The sequence below is a fragment of the Balaenoptera musculus genome, chromosome 12, assembly GCF_009873245.2.
Source record: "Balaenoptera musculus isolate JJ_BM4_2016_0621 chromosome 12, mBalMus1.pri.v3, whole genome shotgun sequence".
NCBI classification, from domain to species: domain Eukaryota; kingdom Metazoa; phylum Chordata; class Mammalia; order Artiodactyla; family Balaenopteridae; genus Balaenoptera; species Balaenoptera musculus.
Window position 1 is genome coordinate 44,120,910 of NC_045796.1, and position 26,130 is coordinate 44,147,039.

The 26,130-nt window shown below is 40.1% G+C and overlaps 1 protein-coding gene across 1 annotated transcript in view; it reads right to left on the reverse strand.

The window, feature by feature from the left end:
* Positions 1 to 25,344, reverse strand: part of DCBLD1 (discoidin, CUB and LCCL domain containing 1) — a 70,784-nt gene extending 45,440 nt beyond the window's left edge. Inside the window, exons 1-2 of the mRNA XM_036871824.1 lie at positions 25,139 to 25,344; positions 5,027 to 5,239 (exon numbers count right to left, since the gene is read on the reverse strand). Coding sequence (XP_036727719.1) covers positions 5,027 to 5,239; positions 25,139 to 25,250 — 325 coding nt within the window. The 5' untranslated portion in view covers positions 25,251 to 25,344. The remainder of the gene's footprint in view (positions 1 to 5,026; positions 5,240 to 25,138) is intronic.
* Between the last annotated feature and the right edge of the window lie 786 nt (positions 25,345 to 26,130).

Sequence of the window (26,130 nt, forward strand, 5' to 3'; positions counted from 1 at the left end):
TTCTCTGCGGTAAGACTGGAAATGGAACTTAACCAGTAAAGGTTAGAGGGTCCCTAACAAGTTTTAAAGTTGAGAATAATGACCTTCAGTATGAATTCGTAGCCTTCCCTCTTCAGTGTCATAAATAAAACAATGTGAGACGTTTCATGTTTTAAATGTAGGTATACTGGTATGACACAATGCCTGAATCAGCACCTACTCTTCCCCCAAGTTCAAGATATTTTAATATTTTATATAACTAACCTCTTATTATTTTACATCACAAATATAAAAGGGAGGAGATTGAGAATCAGTACCAAAGCAGCAATCTGAACTGTACTATACAACAGCTAAGTGCTTCACGATCCTGATTGGATTCTAGACCAGAAAAGGGACATGAGTGTTTCTTTTGAAGGGAGGCTCTGTTACTTTGGTCTCTTAAACAAAAATGCAGAATACCCTTAGTTATAGTGAAAACAATCTCTACTAATCAAAGTATGATACTTCTTAAACATTTTTTTTGGCCAGGATATTAGTACACATGATCTTAAAAGTCAGTGTATATGTTTACAGCCAAAAACTTTTATATGTTTAAAAGTATCTTTAAAATCGGAGCTTCCCTGGTGGCGCAGTGGTTGGGAATCTGCCTGCCAATGCAGGGGACACGGGTTCGACCCCTGGTCTGGGAAGATCCCACATGCCGCGGAGCGACTAAGCCCGTGTGCCACAACTACTGAGCCTGCATGTCTGGAGCCTGTGCTCTGCAACAAGAGAGGCCGCGATAGTGAGAGGCCCGCGCACCGCGATGAAGAGTGGCCCCCGCTCGCCGCACCTGGAGAAAGCCCTCGCACAGAAACGAAGACCCAACACAGCCCAAAATAAATAAATTAAAAAAAAAAAAAAAAGTATCTTTAAAATCGTATTTTGTTCTTAAACAACATATATTCTAAAGTGAGGTTGATCTAGTTTATCAACTTTGCTGCATCCTGGCTGTTTCAAGAGTATTTTAAAAGGGAGAGTCAGTGTCTTAACTCAGCCATAGATATGTAAGTACCTTCTTTTAACTGATGTTTGAATCTGAAATATCAGCCCTCATTATAATATATGACAAACAGAAGAATAATAACCCCATCTTATTTGTATCAGGTCTCTTAACAATCAATGAGATCAGGTGCATATTTTGCTTGATCACTGTGAAAGCTGGTGTGGGTCACACTTGTTTATAGTATTATACGTTTTGCTACCATGAATGAAAGCACCCAAAGTATATGAACCAAACATTTAAAACAAAATCGGCATGGGAGGGTGAACCATTACAAATGAACTGCATAAGGATTAAAACTATATAACTTCAGCGTATTCACAATGGTTAATGCAATCACATTCCAGCTATGTCCACTCTTGGCAGAGCTTATAAACAGGGATGCCAGAAAACATTATTCTTTTTCCAAACATTAACTCCACATTTAAAAGTCTGATAGTGTTGAGTCTTAAAATCTCTTGGCAATGGGTTTTAGCAATTAATTGAAAAAAACTGAGCTGGATAAACCAAAACTATTCAGCTGTTTCAGCCATACATGTAATCTTTAGAGCCCTGTATACTGGAATTGCAGGAGGTATTCTAGAACATATGTTCCCCCCAGGGGGAACTGCAGTGGGCACTTCCCTCGACTGCTGGCCCAGGCAACAGCGTTTTGGATCCCTAAGACCCTCCCTCCACAGTCCTGTGGCCACACTGGCTGCAGAGGGGCCTTCCCCACTACAGGGAGCTGGGTGACAGTCCCAAAGGAAGGCCCACTCCCTGAGCCGCACAGGCCAGCAAAGCACTCCTCTTCCTCTTCCTTCTTTTTCTCCTCTGCAGATGCTACACTCCTCCAGGAAGTTCAAACTGACCAGGGGACTATTTTAACTAAATTAAAATGTAGGTCTAAAGTTAGCGTTCTTGGTCAAAGAAAATCTACTTTTTTAAGAAACGTACGTTTATTAAAGAAAAAAATAGAGAGTAGAGAGAAAATATAACAATACCCAGAGTTGAACCTTTTAAAGTCCTCCTTCTAACATTTTGCTACAATTATGTTCTGTCTTACTTTATTCAGAGGCTTTTTTCTATTATTAGGACATTACTGTGTATTCATATTTTACCTAACACTATATCCTAAGCAGCTTTCTATGTTAACAGTCTTTTCAACAAGTAGGGGCTTAATATTGCAGGTATTACATGTTTTACTGAACTGGTTCCTCGCCATTGAATCTGCCAATTCACTTTTAAAACCATTTATTCACGGAGTATCTACTACGTTCAAGTCACTGGATTAAATATTGTAAGTATACATATATGAATAAGTGGCTCCTCCCAGAATGCTCTTCAAAACTACAAAAGACACAAATATATACATGCAGCATACACACATATGCATGTGTACACCTGCTATACCTGGCCCTAAGCCACTTAATTTTTTTTTTTTTTAAGGGCACATTAATTTTACTCAGGGTGAGATAGAACTTTTTCAGCCTATATGTAATAAAGATTTTCCTAACAAAGAAAATCTGTAGTTCTGACTGCAAGAAAATTTAGAATGTAATTCTTTTTAAATATGCTTATAGGATTGAAATATTCTAATTTCCTTTCCATGTATCCCTTTTATTGCTAATTTCTGTTATTCTTGTCTGCTGGATTTTTGCCTTCACATGACTGATCAGGGAATCTTTTACGTAGCCTCAAAAGAAAGAAGTTCTGAGCATCGTTAAATATTTTATCTTAAGAACATCCCCAACCCAAAGTATTAACTACACCTGTGTTTTAGGCAAAATCGCTGTATGATGTAATACTGGGCTGGTCCACCTGGGAAGGGTGATAATGCACTGAATTTTTCTTTGGGTGTTGGTACTGGGAGAGGAACAGACATCTGGAAACATGTTTTGGAGCCACAAAGACATAGATATAAATTTTCCTTTCAGCCCTTAACTAGCTTCGTGATCTTCAGCACGTTCCTAAAATAAAATAAAATAAAATACTCACCGTGCCTCAGTTTCCCTGTTTGTAAAAAGGAGTTAATAATATTTACCTTGCAGGGTGGATGTAAGGATTCCAGAAAATCTACGTGAGGCCAAGCATGTGCCTGACATACAATGAGTATGCTTATTTCTATAATGAGTATATACTTCGTTTTTAAAAGACAAACATAACTATGTACGAAAAAGTTTAAAAAGAAAAACGAATTTACTGGGCTTTATTGAAATGAATTGCAATTCATTACTCACTTCCTAGTGAAGAGTCTACATCTTGAAAATTCAACAAGCTGGAAATGTGGACTAGAGTGCCCTGAGGCCAACCATGATCACCTCGTATAACCCGGCTCCTAAAATGTAGTTAATCCCAGGCTTTTCCTCCTTTTTGTGTATTTGCGAATATACATCAAAGACAATGGAGTAAATGCCTGGGTGTGGGGACACCACATCCGTTCTCCAATCCTGTTTCAGGACGATGTGCTCCCCTGTCTGGTTCTCACCTCAGCCCCCGAGCTGAGACCCAAAGCAATAGAGGTGATTACGCAGCTGCTCTGTCAGCAGGTGGAATTAACTGCTCAACTTCTGGAAGAGTAGACGCTTCCCCACAGAGACTAGTGTGGAAAAGCCGTTTCTGGCCCTGCAGCACTTTCCCTCGCGTTTTACACAGGAGCTCTGACACTCAACGCCCTCCTCTGAATCTGAAGGAAATTTCCTGGCTAATGAAGGACTCCCTGAAGAGTGGCTCCACAAATTACCACACATTCGATTACCAGAGCTAACAGAACAGTAAGTGTTCCCAGGGGCCTCAAGCATCCCCGGAATTCTCATTTTTCCCATTTGAGTCAAACTGGAGTTAAAAAGTTGCAACTAATTATATGAAATCAACCATCTTTACTCTGTCAGAGTAATTCAACCAACATTAAAATACAGATAATATTCCCAGGGATAAAAAAAATAAATCTTAAGTTTTTTCCTCCATGGGGGCTAGATAGGTTTAGACCTCTGAACTCTCAGGACTGGTCCGGGCTTCCATCCTGGGAGAAGTGAGGAAGCTCTGGATGCAAAGGTAAAGACAGCCTTGAAAGCTGTGTGTTTGAGAGAAATTACCTATAGAACTAGCAGGAGGACAGGGTTTTGCTTAAAACCTGTATCATTTTTGGAGTTGTAACACACAGAGAATTTCAAAAAATCTCTAATCTCAGAAGAATCTGTATGTAAGTTCTGTCTTTGTTTTCTAATCGATAAAACCCAAGTTGTTTCCTTGGGCTAAGGACTGTAGGGTCAGTGCTAATGGTGATTTCAGACACCAGTGCGCTAACAGCACACCCCAAACCACAAAAAGCTTAATTTCAGAAGGTTACTCTGAAAACCGTCCTTTGCACTTGCCCTTCCCCTACCCAGAAAACTGACCCCAGACCTATGTGTACAGTCCCTTCACTCACTCCATTTGGGTCTCTGCTCCAATGTCTTCTTATTGGAGAAGCCTTCCTTACCATCCCATTTGAAGACAAACACACTCAGAATCAGACTTGGTGTCACCTTAGGATGACTCCTTTTTCTTATTCCTTATTTTTCTTTCTCACTGCCTCTCATATTATAGATGTACTTGTGTTTGTTTTCCACCCGCCCCTCTACCAGTGTAAGCACAATGAAAGAAGGAACTTTGTTTTTTCACTGCTGTATCCCACCCAGTCCTCCACAGAGCACTTGAACACATGACCACTGTTCAATAAATATTTGTCACACGAATGAATGCACTGTAGGTGTTTTAGCCAAATGCTATATATCCCCAGTTGTCTTCCCGACAAGATATAAACTCTAACTAAGCTCCTGAGACCCACGCAAGGCTACTATCTCCTCAGATGTCTTTGCGCAGCTTAGGAAACAAGTGTATCCGTGTGAGCTACCCTGAGAGTCTACAAAGAGCAAGTTCCTCTTCTGATCTTCCCAGGCGGTAACACTGATGAACGTGCCACTTGCCTCCTCCCTGCATCTCAAATTGTCCCATGCTCAGTGAAACCTAGATCTCTTTTCTTACCATATTGATCTGAAGAGCTAGTGAACAGAAGGTAGTCAGAAGCACAGGTCTGGGATTCAATATCCAAATCGCCCAACCTCAGAATCAATCTCTTCCCCTTCGGTACTGTGATCGTCTTTTCACAAACAGTGTGATTGGGGTAAGTCCCTGGATAATTCTTAGATGTCATGGTGCCACTGTCCTTGTACGTCACTATGTGCCCACAGCCATCACCTGTTAAAGAAAAAAGAATACAAAAAGTAAGTGAAATTAATTTTTACTGAGGGCAGAAAACGTCCAGTATAATCTTCATCTTAGGTATTCTACTCCTTCTATGGAGAGAGAGGGAAAAGCTTAAAAAAAAAAAAAAAAAGGATTGGATTATTAAACAGTATTTATTATTCCAGGTTATTTCATCTCTTGTTTCTCAGTTTAATCTTCCGAACATTGTTGATCAAAATGTTTCATGTATTAGCACGGTAAGCCCTTTGCAAATACATCATTTAGTCAAATTACTTTTTCTAATCATCTATCCATCTACCCATCCACACTTGCACAGCGGGCCCTTGGCATTCTCAGATTTGCCATTTGTGGTTTTGTCTACTAGCAAGTCAATGCCATGAAATAATTTGCAACCGAGAAAACACTACTACTCATTTCAGGGGTTACTGTCCTGATTAAATGGGATCATGTATGCAAAATGCTCCTGGTAGAATCTGAGGCTTATGCTGAGAGGACTTTGTTTAAAAGGCTGTCATTCAACTGGGGACTAACAAGCATCTGACATCCACATCTCAGTTAGCAACAGTCACAGATTTGGAAGTTCCTGATAGACTCAAGATGTATCATGAGTATCAAGGATCTACTGTATTGAGTGCTTGCCACCTGCCAGACACGGCATTGTTGGAGACACATAAAAGCAGCAATAGCTGCTCAGGACTCAGAGTGAAATGGGAGAGTTCCATGTTCAGATAACTATAACACTAGGTGCCCCTGCCATAGCAGAAGCTTAAACAAAGGGCCAAAGAGGGCAAGAGAGAATCTATTTCAGTGAATTCTCACTACTTCACTAAAACAAGGAATTCTCTTAAGACTTTCTGAACAGGGAAGTTAATCAACTGACCAACAAGTTGTTCCAGTATATTAAAGTGACCAGGTTAATCACCCAAACATCTAACAGCATGCACAACTGGGTGGGCTGCAAGGTTAGGAGCAAACACTGCGTGCAAGTACGAAGTACAAAATGTCTGTGGTTACTACGGCTTCAAAGAAACAAAGCCAGAATTTTTGCCCTTCACCAGAGGGAGAGAAAGTAGAAGTCTGTTGGAGAAGGAACTCTCTGAGGTGGTAACAGAAGGTATCCCAAAGCCTCCTATGGACAAGCCCCAACTTGGGCATCGTGGGAATCTGAAGCCCAAGGCAGCCTTCTTCCTTCTCCAGGCTAGTCCCTGCTAGAGGATTCATCTGGGGTCTTCCTTTATTCCACCTCCTTCTTGCCCTGAGGCTTGCAGCCCAAATGACATGGGGGCCTAGTTAAAATAAGGGGTTGGGGAAAACTGCAGAATCTGTTCCAAATCAGCAGTCAAGCTCCAGGCAAGGACCCACCCATTAGGCAGAAACTCTCACAAGATTCCAAGCAGGGAGGTTGCATTGGGGGAGTTGACCTATAGAAGCAATGAGTTAGTACCAGAGGGAAATGGAGATAGACAGCTAAGATAGAACTACTCTGAAACCTGGAGGTCCAGGCAGAAGTTGTGGAGTTTATACAGTAGGCAATAGGGGCCCACAGAGGTTTTTGAGAAGGGAGATAATGAAAGAGGTATTAGAAAAAGTGTTGATACAGGAACTAGAATGCAGGAGAATCTGCCTCAGAAGAGCAGTAGGAGGGCTAGGAATGGGGTGGCTGGAATGGAAAGGGAAAGAAAAACAGGGGGAAGTTCACAAGAAAAAAAATCAACAGGCTCAGGTTTTGGTTAATTATAGTGGGAAAGAAAAGAGGAGAAAAAAATAAAAAAACATTGAGATGTTGAGTCCAGAAATGATTGGAACACTGAGGCTAATATGACAGAAAGGGAAGCCCAGAGGGCAAGCAGGTTTGGGGACAAAGGTTGTAAGTTTGGTTCTTAAGTTTGAGGTGATAGCTATATTCCTTGGGCTCTCTGGCAGTAAGTACAAAATTGTTGAGAATTAAATGAAAATTATACTAGAGTAAAGCATACGGTGCAGAAGTACATAGGGGTTTTGATTTAAATTTAGAATTATTTACCTGCTCTTAAAGGCTTTTGTAAAAAAAAAAAAAAAAAAAAATCCAATTGACAATTTCTCTTGGAAACTGGAAGACAGGGCAATCATACCAGCAGGTGTTCTCACAGGGCTGAAGGCAGTGGCTGCCCCTTTAAAGGAGACAAACGCCCTAGCTCCCCACAAGGTCCTGTAACTCGTTTCTAACACTTGCCCACCTTAGAAGGCAGTGACTTTGAGCACCCTGATGAAACAACACTAGGGTAACTAGTGTACAACTATGCATATAAATATACACATAACTAACCCCCTCTAAGCCACCAAGATATCACCGGTGAAACCTTTAAATGTCTCTTTTCTTAGTACTATGAAATTCTGCTTTTATAAGAGAAAAGAAAGTGAAATCTTTTCCTAGAAAACATCCCTAGACATAAAATGAGGCTCAGTTACAGGTGAATCAGCCCACACATGATTACTGTATTCGAAGTTTTAAGCGACATGTCATGACAAAGGAAAATTCCAGGGTGTCACTTTTATTCAAGCCTGTAATTATGCTTCTTTTCAATGTCTTCTACTCTAACGCCCAAGAGGAATCTCATTTCACCCAGCGACACTGGCAGAATGTGAGCAGGTTTAAGTCTTCAACACTCCCATCCTTACTTTACGTGGGGGATTGTACCTCAGATGTGGAGAAGCTTCCCTTTTCCATTAACTATCAGAATGAAACTAGGTCTTTGCTCTGCCAAAAAACCTGAAAGGAACGGCTGAGTCCTGATTTATTACAAAGCAAACTGTCATCAGAAGTTGCAATTTCACTCCGGCCTATGGAAGACTACTTACGGAGTCTTCTGTGGCAAGCACTAACATAATAAACTTATTCCCTGGGTACTAATGACATCAGGAATTTTCAACCTACTGTCTTTCCACAGTTTTGATGACTTCAAAGGACTAGATATAGTTAACAATATTATAGTATATAATTGGAAGTTGTTAGGAGAGTAGATCTTAGATGTTCTCACCACAAAAAGGAGACAGTAATTATGTGAGGTGATAGCAGTGTTCGCAAATGCTACGGTGTTAAATAACTTTGAAATACATAAATGTATAAAACTAATGCATTGTAGACTTAAACTTACACAGCGTCATATGTCAATTATATCTCAATAAAGCTGAGGAAAAAAAAGAACTAGAAATATGCCAAAGAGCAAATGGAAAATGCCTAGGGAGAGAAAATGCCTATGGTATCATATATTGAATAAGGCATATGCATGCAATTGAAAACAACAGAGAAGCACTATTTCCACGACCTCATCCTAACACTTCTGTAGCTTAACTCAGAGCCCAACTCTAATTAAGAAACACTGACAAGGAAGACGACAAGAGTTATTTAAAAATCTACCAGTTCACGTTCCATATGTAATGTATCAACATCAATATCGTGGCTGCAATATTATACTATAGCTTTGCAAGATGCTATCACAGGGGAAACCAGGTAAAGGTACACAACATCTCTCTGTATTATTTCTTACAACTGCATGTGATCTATGATTATCTCAGAATAAAAAATTTAATTAAAAAATTTTGAAAAAATCTGTCAGTCTGGTTAAGTTTTGCTGGCAGGGGGTGAAAATGAAGGGGCTTTTTCTATTTTATACTTTTTATACTATTTGGATTTTGTGATCCTGTATGCTCTTCTACTTAAATTATTTTTAATTAAAGAATTTATACAAGCTTGCATTAAAAAGATCACCATGGAATGACAACAAATAAAGGAGGCCACTTTTATTCTATAATCTCTGTGTACTAAATCCATTAACCAAGTTCTCACATTTGTCTAAAGAGCATAGGGTGTTGAGTCTGGGGAGGTTCATAATATATGCCCCAGTTTACAGATGAGAAAACAAGATGTATATGACTTTCCTTAAGGCTACTCAACCAATGGTACATACCAGATGACAATTCCAAGATGATCTAGTTCTAGGATTTTAAAAACACTTTTTTCACCTCTTTATTTGATTTTGTAACACAAGTGTATTTGTGTTTAATTTTGGAAAACCACCTGCACTGATGCCTTACCAGACCTCTTTTTAGATACTTTCACAACATCTGTCTATTAAAATGAACAGCTCCCTAATAAGATGGAGCTTATCTGGCAATGGTCACAAATAGATGGAAAACCTTTGGGTAGAAGGTTGAGGAAGAACTTTATTTTTTTAAACTAATTTTTATTGGAGTATAGTTGCTTTACAAGAGGAAAAACTTTAAAATGAAAGGATCAGGCAGGTCACCATCTAAACTTATTAATGGATCTCAGCATGACTACAAGTGAGAAAATCAGATATTACAAGTCTCCTGCTAGGATAAAATGTGCTCTACATACCAACACCTATGAAGCACTCTTGCCAAAAAGCAAAACATTTGAATTGATAATTGACTCTGAATCTCATCAAGCCTTTATGTCTAACTTCAGTTTACAGGAAACACAAGGGGTAGAAACACAAGTGTATTGACACCACAAGGAAGTCATTAGCTGAATCCAGGTGAGGTGCAACTGACCCAGTTTCTTCAACAATGAACTGTATAAAGAAACGTTTTAAAAAGTGTTTTATTTTAGATTAAAGGAAACTTAAACACCAGAACAACCACATGAATCTTATTTGGACCATGACTTGAAAAACCAATCTTACAAAACCATTTTAAAAAGATAACTGGGGGCAATCTACAGATTCAGTGCAATCCCTATCAAATTACCAGTAGCATTTTTCACAGAACTGGAACAAAAATTTTTTAAATTTGTATGGAAACACAGAAGACTCTGAATAGCCAAAACAATCCTAAGAAAGAAGTATGGAGCTGGAGGAATCACACTCCCTGACTTCAGACTATACTACAATGCTACAGTAATCAAAACAGTATGGTACTGGCACAAAAAACAGACACATAGATTAATGGAACAGGATAGAAAGCCCAGAAATAAACCCACACACTTATGGTCAATTAATCTATGACAAAGGAGGCAGGAATATACAATGGAGAAAAGACAGTCTCTTCAATAAGTGGTACTGGGAAAACTGGACAGTTACATGTAAAAGAATGAAATTAGAACATTCTCTAACACTGTATACAAAAATAAACTCAAAATGGATTAAAGACCTAAATGCAAGACCACTCCTAGAGGAAAACATAGGTAGAACATTCTTTGACATAAATCACAGCAATATTTTTTTTTGATCCATCTCTTAGAGTAATGGAAACAAAGGCAAAAATAAACAAATGGTACCTACTTAAACTTAAAAGCTTTTGCACAGCAAAGGAGACCATCAACAAAATGAAAAGACAACCTACAGAATGGGAGAAAATATTTGCAAATGATGTGACCCACAAGGGTTTAATTTTCAAAATATACAAACAACTTATACAGCTCAATATCAAAACAAACAAACAAACAAAAAACAGCCCAGTCAAAAAATGGGCAGAAGACCTAAATAGACATTTCTCCAAAGAAGACATATAGATGGCCAACAGGCACATGAAAATATGCTCAACTTAGCTAATTATTAGAGAAATACAAATCAAAACTACAATGAGGTACCACCTAACACCTGTCAGAATGGCCATCGTTATAAAGTCTACAAATAATAAATGCTGGAGATAGTGTGGAGAAAAGGGAACCCTCCTACATTGTTGGTGGGAATGTAAATTGGTACAGCCACTATGGAGAAGAGTATGGAGGTTCCTCAAAAAACTAAAAACAGAGTTACCACATGATCCAGTAATCCCAGTCCTGGGCATACATCCTGAAAAGACGAGAATGTTAGTTCAAAAAGACATATGCACCCCAATGTTCACAGCAGCACTGCTTACAATAACCAAGACATGGAAGCAACCTAAATGTCCATCAACACATGAATGGATAAAGAAGATGCGGTGTGTGTATGTAAATACATATATATAATGGAATATCACTAGTCATAAAAAATAATTAAATAATGCTATTTGCAGCACCATGGATGGACCTAGAGATTATCATACTAAATGAAGTAAGTCAGACAAAGACAAATACTATATGGTATCACTTATATGTGGAATCTAAAAAAATGATACCTATGAACTTATTTACAAAACAGAAATAAACTCACAAACATAGAAAACAAACTTATGGTTACAAAGGCGAAAGTGGTGGGGGAGGGATAAATTAGGGGTTTGGGATTATCAGATACACAGTACTACATAAAAAACAGATAAACAACAAGGTCGTACTGTATAGTACAGGGAATTATATTCAATATCTTGCAATAACCTATAATGGAAAAGAACTTGAAAGAGAATATATAACAATCACTTTGCTGTACACCTGAAACATTGTAAATCAACTATACCTCAATTTAAAAAAAGCTGGATTTTCAAATGCAATATATTTACACTAATAAATACCAATGCTAATTTTAAAAAAGATAATTGGGGTATTAAATAATATCAGGGGAGTATTATTCACTTTTTTAGGTGTGATAATGGTATTGAGGTTATGTGAGAAAATGTCTTTACTTTTAGGGATGCCTACTGACATATGTAGGGCTGAAATGACATGACGACATGTGGTCTGGGATTTGCCATAAAATACTTCAGCAAAAAAGGGAGAGAGGAAAATAAGTAAAAAAGATGGGGAAATGTTGATGGTTACCATAGCTGGATGATGAGGGTTCACAGGTTTTTTGTGGTTTTTTTAAAATTAAAATGAAAAGAAATAAAGGTCAATCTTGAAGGCAAAAAAATACAATCTTGGTTTTACGGTTAAGCTCCACGTGGTGTTGGGAGGACTCAAGGGCAGTGAGCCGCAGTGATGCAGTAGTGGGAAGTGACAGGGACACTGAACTGTCACCACCTACCATCAAGGGGGGAACATGGCAAGAAGGGGGATGGAGGAAGCTTGGCCACAGGGAACTTGTCTACTCTTCACAAGTGGCTACCACGCAGCATTTATCATCTTCTTCCTTTGAACTGTAATTTAATTGCCAAAGCACATGATGACTAAACTGTGTATCATTTCCTCCTCTCCTCAGACTGGAAGCTTCTCCCCCTGTAGAACAGTTGTAGGGTCCACGATGGGCCTAAACCCTGGGGTTTGCTCGGAGCCATAGCTGGTTTGTGAGACTGACCCACCACCTCCTCAAAACAACTTACAGAAATTAAACTGGATGGAGGAAGTTTAGATTTTGGAAAAAGCTGCAAGTACTCATTAATGTTTTATAAGTCCCCAAGTGATCTCTACCCCAAATTTAAGCATTTTAATTCTGAGCATTTGGAAACAAGCTAAATTAGAAAAGAGTCAGACTATGACACCTCCGAGCAGATTGATATTAAGGAAAAGTTAAGGCCATGTTTTAGAAAACGATTTAATTTTAAAACAGAATATAGACCACATATATAGATATGAAGGAAAAAAGGTTTAAACTGTATATTTTTATGGTGTGGGATTAGAATTGATTTCCATTTTATTTATATTAGTTTTCTAAATGTTCTACAGTATGAATACATTATATATAAACCAGAAAAATAATATAATTATAACTACCAAATCCACCTAATGTGCTTTGTAACATTAAAGGCTACTTTCAGCATTGGTCTTAAGGTATGCAGACAGGAAGAAGTCTCTAAACCAACATACCCAAACTGGCATTAAAAACTTACTCAACAAACAGCTCGGAATTTAGGATAATGTAGTTCCCATTTGAAGGAGATCACAGTCAAGGGGAGAGAGACGTAAGTTAACAAGTAATTCCTGAGAGTAAAGTGACAGGTCCAATGGACTCATTATCTGTTCCCCCAAATGCCTGAAATGAATGGATATGCGTTTATCTTTCAGACTTTTACATCAGCTATTTAGGAAGTATGGATATACAAGGTATTTTCTAAATAAGCTTAAAACAAATCCCCAGATGCTTGTCTACACGAGTCAACCATTTATTTAGTCTACTCGAATTCCAGTCACTAAGAAAGGAAAACAATAACTTCCTTAAAAGACTACTTCCCTTTGATAAGTAGTCACATTCCACTAACAGCAAAGTGAAATTAAGATATATTTGATATGGACTAAGTTCTGCAATACTACAAAGAATGATTTAGGCTTTGAAAAATTTTTTAAACTTAATTGCACTTGGAAAATTATTTGAAGTAAAACAACTAGTATCTTTACTAGTTAATTAAGAATTAAGATTAATTCTTTAAGATTAATATCTTTAAGATTAATTATTAACTAGTCCACAGAACAAGACAGCAACCTTCAAACTTGTTGAAGACCCATAGTTAGAATATAGATTTCTCATCACAACCTAAGCAAGCACACATGCATACACCCACATAAACAACAAACAAACATCTAATGTTATAATACTTTTTATTATATGTAATGCACTGTGATATTTTCTGTTCTATCCCATTTCATTTTTAAGTTAAGAGCGTGCTGGCTGTGCCAGGTGAACTGCCTGCCTACAAATGGGTCACAAGCTGCAATCTGGAAAATAGTGCTCTAAAATATCACGAGTGAAACCACTTCTAGAAACATGATTTCATTACAGTTGTATCCTTGCTCTTCCTAATATTCAAGTTACAACAGGTCTCAACACATACACCATTACCCATGTGTGGGTGTGAGAAAATTTCTTCCCATTTCTGAGAGCAAGTGAGCTCTTGATGACTACAATCTCTTCAACCACAAAAGGGAGCTTGCAATTATCACAGAGCTCTTTGTCTGATGGTAAGGCAAACAGCTTTCCCAAGCTATTACTAATTTCACCGTCAGCCATCCTCTCTTATAAATGTTGTTCTTCTCCAGTTGTGCTTAACTTTTTCACTGCCTGGAAAGGAATGGAAGCACAAGGGCAGGAGAGCCTTTGTATTCTACGTGAGAATAAAAAGAGTAAAACAGAAGTTATGATGGTAAAACTTCAATTATTCAAAATCTTTAGTTTTCCTGAAAGGAAAATGGATAATAGTCACAGCTATAGACTAGAAAGACATGACCAAGTTCTGCAAAACTGTTCTGCAAAACTTAGAATCTCTTTAAACCTTACTCTCACTGTGTATAAAATAGATGCTACAACACAGTGTTTCCTATCAGCTAAAAAAATCACTTAAAACAAATCAATTTGAATGTATGAAAATTAAACAAATCATTTCAAGAGGTCCTATCCAAGAGTCCCTACATAATGGGAGACTATTTCCATTAGTGTGCAAAGACATCAATAATTTTAATATTAACATATTAAAAAGCATCATTTATGCCCAATGGAGATAAAAATCTCAAAACCTAGTTTAATGCTATTCTTTAATGTGCTATAAGTAAAATCAGTGAAAACTCTATAGTTCTTGGTCACTCTCCAGTCTATGAAAAGGAAAAACGATCACTGAAAGGGCTGTGGATGTGGCGGAAGAGGGTTGCGCACACGTCGGCTTCTAACTTCATAAACTATTTCCATATACTTGGGAGGTGACAGAGCACAATGGTTATGACACTGAGTTCCTGTGTCCTTGGGAGCTGTGTGGGCTTGGGTGAGTCCCTTTACCTCTCTAATCGTCAATTCATCATCTGTAATATAGAGATAATGATAGTGCCCAACTCACAGGAACATTAAATAATATAATGCTAGTAAAGCACTGAGCACAGAGGCTAGCATACAGTGAGATTCAATACATTTTAACTACTATATTTCTATTTTAAAAATACTACACATATTAAAGTATCAAGAATATTGCTTTGAATTAGCTGACTTCTTCCAAATTCCATCACTCATTGGCTCTTTGATTCTAAGAAGTTACCTATTTTGTATCAATCTTCCTCATCTTCAAAACGACCACCCAAAACTGGGTGTGGTAAAGATGAATGAGGCTGTGTGTGTTAAGTGCTCAAAACTGCTGGGAAGTCTAACCGGAATTCATTCCCCAAGATTTATCTAGGGCCACTAACTGCTAGCTCAGCATCTCTCAAAATAGGCACTGGATCCCTCAGTCCTTAGAAGGCTTACAAAGAGATCGCACCCTTGTTGCCAAAAGAGGCAAATACGCTTCCAGAATCCCGCCTTTTTCTTCACCACAGGACATCTCAAAGGCCTTGCAGTGCATGTGAAGCTTTAAAGGAGGATGCATGCTCAATGGGCATCTCCTGGGAGTAGTGTTTTGTGGGACACACTGGCCAACTCCTGGGCTGGGCTCACAAAAGGGGGGTGCACAGAGAGATCCCAAAACGGGGCTTCTGGGATCAAAGATCAGATGTGGAGAGGTGGATTTCGGTCTTTAGAGCTCTAAAAAATGGACACTGAAATTGTAACCTGTCACTGATATTCAAAAGCAAGACTTGCCACTGTTGTTATTAACTTACAAGTGCTTAAGTTACAAGGGGAATTGGCAACAAACTGGACACGATGTTTGAGAGACGTGTCCTAATTTCACAGATAAAAATGTAAAACAAAACAAAACAAAACGAACCCCTTGTTTGTAAAGCAAAACAAGTCTAGGATGACTGTGTTATCCTTGCTGAATAGATGCTCAGGATACGGAAGTTGGAGAAAAGTGGCTGCTGACCTTTATTAATAATGTCAGGATGTTGATGTCATGTCTACGTTGCAACTGCTGAAGCTGAGGATAAATGCGAGCAATCCTTCCTGTCTCTACAATGTGCTGTATTTTCTAACCTTGGTTCCATGTTAAATATGCATATCACCAATATTCACATAATGTGTAACTGGATGTTGACTTTTCTCTTGGCGTCCAAAAATTCCAACATTACCAAGTACAGACAAAGTTCATCTGAGTTTCAGAAGTTAAAACTGTGGATAAACAACAAGGTCCTACTGTAAAGCACAGGGAACTATATTCAATATCTTGTGATAAACCATAATGGAAAAGAATATGAAAAAGAATGTATATATATATGTATAACCGAATCACTTTGCTGTACAGCAGAAATTAACACAACATTGTAAATCAACTATACTTCAATAAATTTTTTTAAAAAGTAAAGCTTTAAATGTTTCTCTCTTGCTCCCTCATATACACAGATATTTTCACTTTGACAGATTTTTTTTTAATTAATAAGAACCAAAAAGTTATTAGAACAGGAAAAAATCATAAAATTAATTGTGAAAGTGCTCTTACTAACCAACCATTTATTGTAAAAGGTGACAGATACTGAGTGTTCTAAGGGACTTTATATTACCTTATTTAATCTTCAGGACAATCATATTTGATGGATGGTATTATTAGTTTCCTTTTTAAAAATTACGAAACATTTCACACACACGCGTACGTACAGATAGCTGTGTATAAAGAGTACTATCTCAAACATCCAAGTATATACCCCATAGCTTATAAGACAGGACATTTCCAATACAGCCCAAGAAGCCCACAGCACCCTTTCTTTATCACATGTCCTTCCTATTGTCCTTGTTCTATGTGTGAAGAAGTTGAGGCTCTGAGAAGCTGAGTCATCAGCCCTGGTGGCGGAGCTGGCATCTGAACCTCACCTGTCTGACTCCAGAGACCATGAAACTCAAGCACTGAGGCGGCAATTGCTGAAGTCACCCATTTCAGAAGTGAGGACGCTGAGTAGAGAGATTTCAGAAACCGCCCAAGATCACACTACCAGGGTTTTAATGCCAGCACAACCGGCATCAAAACCCACATTACGATTATTTATTTATAGTCCTACTCTTTTGGTCTTGAAATTAACATGAGGAAGATAGCCATATTTAATTCAGGGTTTCTTGTAAAACTTATGAGGAATTCCACCACTCTCTGTGTTTAATCATTTAAGTAAGTACTTTTTACTAGCCTGTTAAAGGAATAGTCTGAGAGGCGGCTAGTTTACTTCCCACAAAGGCTGTTCTCTTTGCTTCGCACCAATGGAGCTCCTAAAAGCTGCTCTGTAAATGAAGGGTCAGTAGATTCAAGTGCTGCTTCTCAAACTTCAGCGGGTACAGCAACCACCCGGGGATCTTGCTAATGTGCAGGGTCTGAGATTTCTGCATGTCCAAAAGTCTCTTGGTAATGACTCTTCTGCTAGTCTTTTTAAGACATACTCTGAGTAGCAGGAGACTAAAGGGCCCTCATTATTAGGAGGGATCTTGCAGTGAATTTTCTTAAAAATGAAAAATCCTTGAGATACCAGTTTTGTATGGTTTTACTTTAATATCTATTCCTAAAATTGGAACACATCTATATTTTCAATTCTCTGACACAGTTTTACTCTCGATTTCATTTATACATCCAGGACAGAAAATAATAAATTTCAGGATCTATATTTAAGCCAGAGTGACGTTTCTGACACCTGGACAAGAGCGTCAATTTAGGAATTACCTGAGCACAGAATGAAAAATACACAAAGAAATAGGATGAGAAGGTTTGCGGGAACATACATGTACGTACCACATGTAAGGAAAAAGCAATCAATGTTAACTAACCAGAAAATAGCAAATCTCAGTTGGGAAAGAGATGGCATTTTATCACTCATCGAATGAGGTACAAAACATAAGAGTTGAGAGAAAAATAAATAAATCATAAAATTCATATCACGTTGCATGGTCCTGAAAATTGTATAGCCTTTGCACATTCTGTATTCTGCACTGCTAAATGTATCACAGTGGATTAAAGCACAATAGCTACTAATTGGGAGTTTTAAAAGTCTTAATATTTCTGTAGCAATTGTAATCATCTCTAAGAGAAGCCAAAGGCTATTAATTTAAAACTTCATTGCATAAATAACCCCCTGAAATTGTGTTCCTCCAAGGCTTCTTTTCTTGAACTTGATCTCATCTGGATGAATGTCCCTTGAAGATGAGGGGCAGAAGACCATCATACGGCATTTAGAATTGTAGGACAGGCACCTGAGCCCCTCTTTAGGCACATAAAGTGAATGCATCTGGGGTAAATGATTCAATCTCTCTGAATCTCAGTTCCCTCAACAGCTCTCAGAATTGTCGGGATTCAATTCAATTCAATTAGATGCAAAAAAAAACCCCAAAAAACAAAAAACCACCTGATAAAAAAATATATATGAAGGTAAGGTTTTAAAATGTTATTTACATAAAAAATATCTGATTGGTCAAACAATAATGATCAATAGATGCTTAAACCACTGAGTGAAATGTTGATGGGGAAGAGTAGTCTGAGTGAGCGAGAGACTATTATCCCACAGACTACTTCCAGGTCATATAGGAAAAGGCAACTTTATAAAGGATGGATTGAGTTGTCACTTCCTGAAGTCACTGATCATTCTCAGCATCACTGAAATGGGGGGGCAATAATAATAACAATCATAATATATGCATCTTGTTGTGATACAATGAGCAGTACATGGCACCTTGAGGTACTTTTACCAAAAACACTTAGCCTGAATCTAATCAAACCTGTAGGTCTAATTCAGGTTTATACGTTAGGGGATGGTGCAAGTAAAAGAAAGACACACCACTCAGAAGCAGTAAGTCAATTTAGGATGTGAGCTGTGTCACCAGACAATTGAATCTGACTTCCTTGCAGGAAAATAAAATGTATGTGGGTGGGGATCAGTGGTAGATCAAAAGTGACTTAAAGAGACGTAATAACTAACTGCAATGTGTGGACTTTGTTTGAACAAATCAATAGTCAAAAGACATGTTAAGGTTAACTGGGGAAATATGACTTGAGTATTAGATATTAGGGGAGAAATGCCATGAAGTCTTCAATATATTTTAAATACCTCAGGGGAAAAGCAGTGTGTTTGTTAAGATCTTAATAATATAGCACAGTAACTGTAGCAAAGAGGATGAAAAAGGAAAAGGAAGAAGAAAGATGGGCGGAAAAAGAATTTCCTACCCAAAAGGCAAGAGGGTCTCAAAGATTTTTAGACCCTTTTGAGCTAGCACTAACAGCAGGTACAGCACCATTTCTCTATCTGTAGAGTAGGCTATCTTCTATTTTAGACTCTTGGCAAAGCAGGGGCTTTCTAGGGGGAAAAAAAAGGCAAATCTTGGTCCATGTAATTCTCACAATAAGCAGCCTCCATTCTAAACTCCTGGGAGTGGGAGCAATTCAATAAACAGATCTCATGTCCCAGTGGGCTCATGGGCTATTAAGTCTCAAAAGTTTCCTCCTTTGGACTGAAATCAACCACATTTCAATCTGCTTTTGTGAAAAGCAATTTAAAAAAAGCTGAATTAAATCCACTCAGCCAGTTAAAAATTAAGTGAGACCCACGAAGATGTTTACCACTTCCCCTGTAGGAAATTTTATGCACTGGCACTTTGAATTTAACTGGACTTCTGATCTCTGTCAGAAATAATAGTGAAATAAAGTTTTTTTTTCCTTTTTCTTTTTTCAAGAATAGAGTGCTCCATAAAAATCATTTACACACAACCTCTAGGTACATCCACTCTCAGTCATGAAATGGAGTCATATAAAATTAAAATGACCATATGTAAGCATATATCAATACAAGATAAAGACATTTCTGTAAATACGGGGTATTAGAACACCCAAGGAGATAGTCTATGAAAACTAGATGAACAGATTAAACAGAAATGGCATTAAACAGTCAAGGCATACAGGACTACATGGCTCAACACAGTGCTAATGTCACAAATGCCTAAACACTGTCCCCAAGGGATCTTCAAGGTAAAGCAGGGTCCTGCTGCCCTCAATGTATAAGCACCTGCAGATTTTAGGGGACCAAAGACCACCTGCTCCTCTATTCTCAAGACGGCCAGCACCTAACTTATGGCAGCTTTGCTGGTATTACCTGGAAAGGAGTCTCTGAGATTCCCAACTCTTTTCAGAGTTGAATTTAGTTATTTTCTTGAATACATGTACGGTGTGTCTAAAGACATCACAATAGTCACGTATGCAATTTCTGTTTAAAACACTTTAGTGACTACTACCCTTCACCTCATTCTCTCAAACCTCAGCCACAAGCGTTCATGCACCGACTCAGGAAATAGTTATCTGGAGCCTGTTATCAGCCAGGCACTATAACCGGTGCTGGTGGTGAATAAAAAAGCTCTCTTTCATTTTGCTCTCGCAAAGCTTAGACTTTCCTTCTATTTTCCTCCCATTCCCCGCCGCCCCCCCAAAAAAACACCCTATCCTCTTCAACTTCCACTGAAAGGCAAGTTTGGCAGTTGGTTCCGGATCCAGCATACTAGGGGTCATAGTTAGAATTTATTTCCACATTGGGTTAAAAATCACCATGTGGTTGTTTTTCCTCATGAGTTAAGTCTCTCCCATTCCTGCACCCCCAGGACAAACAACTATTTTTTTAAATTTTATATACAAAGCAGAGAATGAACATCTGGAAGATGACATCAACACGACTCTTCAGTTGCAAAAAGGCAAAATTACTCCGTAGTCTAACGAAAAAGAATCTGAAAGTCTGGCAATATTTTTCCTTTCATCTTCAATGCCAAACTTTCAATATACCAGAATGAGTTCCTCTATTTTAAATCCAGACTTTAAATTTCAGACTTTTTGTTTACAAACAACACTTGGACTAGACATACAACTTCATTACTTTGTCTTGTTGCGGTTGTGATTCTCAACTAGAGTCAGCGCTGAGTCTTTAACAACAGGGCAGGAGCTGTGTTTTCACTGTCTTCTCCCCCCATCCTCACTGAGGGGGGAGAAGACACCCATTCCCTACTGAGTACCCATCATGTGCTGGCCACTGGCCAAGGCACATAGCTTCTCATGGACCTTAACTTCTCACAGTGGGGAGACAGACAAGAAAGATAAGTATAAATTATAGACTCTGTTGGAAGGTGGTAAATGCCCAAGAGAAAACTGCAAGCAGGGAGGGGGAATGTGGAGTTCTGGGGAAGGCGAGAGGGTTCCAGGTGGTTAGGGCCATTCTCCCTGTGAAGGCAATATTTGAACAAAGATCGAAGGAGAAGGGAGTCACGTGGACATTTGGGGCAAGCCTGTTCCAGGCAGAGGGAATAGCACATGCAAAGGCTCTGAGGTAGAAGGGTCCCTGATACCACTGAGAAATAGCAAGAAAGTCAGTATGCCCGGGGATGCGGGGGAGTGTGGTAGAGAATGAGGTCCGAGAGGCAGTTGGGGAGGCAGAACAAAGGGGTCCCCGTATTTGTCAAATTAAGAGTAATAAACAGTAATGATTAGGAAGAGAGCTGGCATTTATTGAGTTCTTTGTGCTAAATGCAATTCCAAATAGGTATCGTGTATTATCTCCTTACAAATTCAAAGCAACTGGTCGCTCTAATAGGCACAGAGTTGCATTTATGCTTTAGGACACGCATGGCAGTAAGTGCAAAACTCCATAGGAAGTATTTCCCTTAACAAGCCCTCACCCCGCCCCTGCCTTAACATGACTAAAACCTTCACTAAACGCTGCAATTAATCTCCCCTTGCATCTTAAAAATAAAAACATAGTTTCTTATAAATGTCAAATGTCTTGCTTATTTCCAAGTTGTGGTTTTTTTATATGATTTTCAAGTCTGTTCCAGTACCCGAAGGTGAAAGGGTTCAACTTATGAAAAGTTAATAAGTACAGTTTGAGACACTATTCAGAGTTCAAATCCTGCTTTAATAACATCCTTTGATGTGTTTAATGAATCCTTTAGCACAACTTTTTTTCCCCCTGTGATACTGTATATGGTATAACTTCATGTTTCAGAGTGTGTTACAAATTACATCTAATAGAGCCAAAAGACATGGTACATATTGTTCTGCTGGCCATGTTCCCTTCTTTCTGCTGTACTTGCATTTAAAAGGCATCCTGACATATAGAAATAAGCATGCCAAGAGAGCTGGGCTTGCTAAACAAAGTTAGTTAGTGGAAGTACCAGATGTACCTTTATAAAGAACTTTGGTAGACTCTATTACTTAGTTTCCACTAATTAGGACATAATTTGAAAATATCTCCTAATACAAAAAGATTGTTCAGTTCAATTCAAGAAACATTTATTGGTCAGGTGCTCTGAAGATAAAGACAATCCCAGTGGCTGCCTTCAGGAACTTACAGTATCCCAGGCTGACCGAATCGCAGGCCTTCAAGATGAAGGAAAATCTGGGGTGAAGGCAAGTACTGATGCAGAAGGTGCCAGAACAAACTTGTGATTACTTTTTAAAAAGCCACTCACCCCAAACATCAGACATCAGCTGTCCCCTGTTGAACCAAATATAAAGGAGTGACGGCTTAAAAACAGAACTTCCGAAAGTAAAAAGTTAGAGGTGGGCAGAATTTTTTAATCCATTTTTCTGTGTCTAATTCTACGCTTAGAAGTTTCCTCAGAGATTAACTGCTTATTTTTATTCTTCTAATACTTAAATCAGAAGGAGGAAATTTTTAATATCCATTTCCAAATATTTTGGTGAAGAGAGAATCAGGGATTTTTAGTTAGCACAAATTCCTCACGTGAATTAAGGGTATTTTATTCCACAAAACTTATAATCAAGGGAATAAGACCTAAGCCCAAGCCTATGGATTTATACAAATCTAATCAATGCTAATGATCAATTTACATGTGATATTATGTAAAGTCAAAATCATGTGAAACAATCTGTGTAAATATCTAACTTCAGTTAAGCGGATCCAGAGGAGCAGGGCACAAGAAGGAGCTAAAATCAAATCAGCCCATATTCTGCTCATCACGCCCTAATGCCTGGGGCCTGGCCAGCTGTGAATACAGGAAGAATGGACTTTTTAAAAAAAAAAATAAATTGAGCAAAAATACCACATAGGCAAGTAGCAGCCTTAAAAAGGAACTAGTATAGCTTCAGGGGTCACCAGACTCTGTCTTTAAAATTTTGAATAATTTCATTGACTAGGCTTACCAATATTCAGATTAATGTGTCACATTTGCCTCCCGAAACATAATACAATGAATAAAAGTCTAATATTAAATTGTCTATGACACAGACAGCAGTAGCACTTTACCATAACCCTAACATTATCAGATGTTTCCACCATCGCAACGCTGATTTGAATCAGAATTACCTGTGGGCACTTTTTAAAATCGCATATTCCCAGGCCCCACTCACTGGATGGTGTGATTCATAGTATGGGTCTGGGGCTTTATAAAGCTCCTGGAGAGAGTGGTGATCAGCTAGGCTGGGGAGCCAAGAAGCAGCAGACTAAGCTGACTCCAAGGACAATGGAGGTAAAATGTAGTAAATGGTGTCTTCTCACCAAAACCAGACTGCTATGCTAAGGCTACCCTCTTGCCTTCTAAACATTGAGAGCACTAATATCATGGATGACCACCATCCAACTGTACATCCAGTAGCATATTTCAAAACCTAAAATGGTTCTGCATGCTTAAATTTATGAAAACTTGAAAAATAAGTGACCAAGGGCTAATTGGGAAAACCACAGACGTGAGAAATACTCAAAAAACACTGATTATGCCTCTTCACTCATGAGGTATCAGAACTCGAGTTCGTAGTTTTTTTCAGTAAATGTGCCAAATCTAAGTTTTACTTCTTTTGCGATCGGTTCTTTTAACATCCTAAATATATAGGATGCTTCACCGAAACATGACATCTTCTTCCATCAATCATGTGCAGTAAAGTCTCAAATTTGAAGCTCTAAGAATCTAAGCAATCACACGTCTTCCCAGAGAACTGCTCTATAAAGTTAACAGCCTGGATGCCATATAACATCTAAAACTTCATTTGGAAAGATGGGTGACAGCTCTGGCCAGATTAGTACAGGGACACATTGTTGGATCTATTCATAGATGTACAGTATTGAAGGTGCCTCTTCAAACAGTGACCTGAGAAACATTTAAGCGCTTAAAACACCCATGATCAAAATCGTACATTTTAAATAAAAGCATACGTATTTATATTTTACGATATTCCTAGCATTCTGCTACAGTGCCAAGATACAGTTTGTCTAAACTTTAGCTTTTTTTTCTTTCCTAACAAATCGGTATGCACGCAAACTTAGGAACCACTACCAACATCTTGAGTATCAATGTTTCAGACTGGGAATACATGGTTCAGTGAAAAAAACGCCAGCATTTGGCTTAGTTTTGATTCTTGTCTCATTAGAAAACACGGGGCGGGGGCACGGGGGCAGTCAAAATATTCTGGCTAGATGCACTGCCATTAAGTAACCTCAGTCGTAGAGGGGTAAAAGTAAGGGAGGAGGGAAACAAGAACTGAAAAAATCCGCAGAAAGCTGCCCCTTGCGATCAATAAAGAACTAAATTACAAGGATTTGCCTACAGCTGGTAAAACGGCTTACTGCTCTCATCTGGTGGCTATGCCGCAGTAAACTCGGTTGTGGGCTAATTAGGTCCAACTTGAAGCCAAGGACCAGGTCCAGAGAAAGATCAGCCTGGTCGGGAGTCGACTCGCTCAAACACCCAAGAAGGAGCCGAGCCACAGGGTTCCAAGTCGGGGCGCAAGCAGCTCACTCGTGACGGGAGGCGCGGTGGGACTGCCGGCTTCCCAGGGGGACCTCAGGGAAACCCTTCCCGACCATCCGTGCAAGCCACAAACTCACACGCTACGATTCCAGCCGCGCAGGGAAGCGAGGCGACCGGGAGGGCCAGGCCGCCCAAATGCCGGGCAGCTCTGTTAAAAGGAGGCTTGAGAGAGGCCTCCCCGCACAGGACTCTCCCCTAAGCCTGGGGTCGTCAGCTCGCGACCCCTGGGCCATGTCACTTCAGGAAGGAAGTCTGGAAACTAAGTGAGCGGGGCTGCGGAGAGAGAAAGTGGGGAGGCGCCAAGCTGGTCCTCTTGTTTGGGAGCGAACGGAACGCAGTTAACTTATTTTACACTCGAGCCGCCATCGGCCAGAGAGAGCCGGACTCCGCAGGGCGCAGGCTGCGACCCCGACCGCCTCCCGCGCGCGGTCCCCTCCAGGCCCAGTGCGCCGCCCGCCGGACGCGCTCCACTCACCCAGCTCCTCCGCCTGCAGCCAGAGCGGCGCGGAGACAGCGAGCAGCAGGGCCAGGAGGCCGCGCCGAGCAGCCCCCGCCTGCGCGCAGCCGCCGCGGGCGCCGGCCACCATGGCCCCGCCGGGCGCCAGCTTGGCAGGCTCGGCTTCCCCTTGGCGCGCGCAGCGCCGCCGCCGCCCCGGCCGGCCGCCTCCTCCGCGGCCGAGCGCGGCGCCGGGACTGGGCATAGCCGCGGCCCGGCACCGAATCTCATTGGGGCGGCCCGGGGCCCAGCCCGGCGGGGGCGTCTCCCGGCCCGCCCCGCCCCGCGCGCCCTCCCCCAAGGAGGAAGTTGCTCCGGGGCGGCGGCTGGCCGCGGGGGCGTAGACGTATCGGGCGCGGCCCGCGCTCCCCTCTAGGTACCCTGCGCTCCCCGCTCGCGCTCTCCTTTTCCTCCGCCCCTCCTCCCCCAGTGCACGTGAACCTGGGAGCCCGGAGGACTCCTGGCCTTGAGACCTGCCCCCAGCCGCGCTGTGCCCGGGTCGTCCCCAGAGTGCCTGAGAGAGTGGTGGGAGCGCCAGAAAGCCTACTCTCCTCCAGGGCTTTGCCAACCCTACAGGGGTGGGCATGCCATAGACAGTAGCACTGGGGGACTCGAAATATTGTCACGGTAGGATGATGGTGGTGACAACATCCAGTTCAAGTTCCTTCCTTCATTCATTCAAAAGTTACTAGGTTCCAAAAGTGTGCCTCCCAGGCACAGTGCTAAACCCTTGTGACACTTGCAGACATTAAAAATAATAAGGCAAGTATGCAAACGCAAATCGCAGTCGGTGACGAATAGCGCTAGCGGAGCCCATTCAGGAAGATCTAATTAGATGGCGGGTGACGAGACTGCAGGTAGAAATCAGACAGGAAAGGCCTCACTTAAAAAGTGGCGTCTAAGCTGAGACTCGGAGAGTGAATGGGACTTGGGAAAGCGGAAGGCGGGGGACAAGAGAACGGACAAGGTGC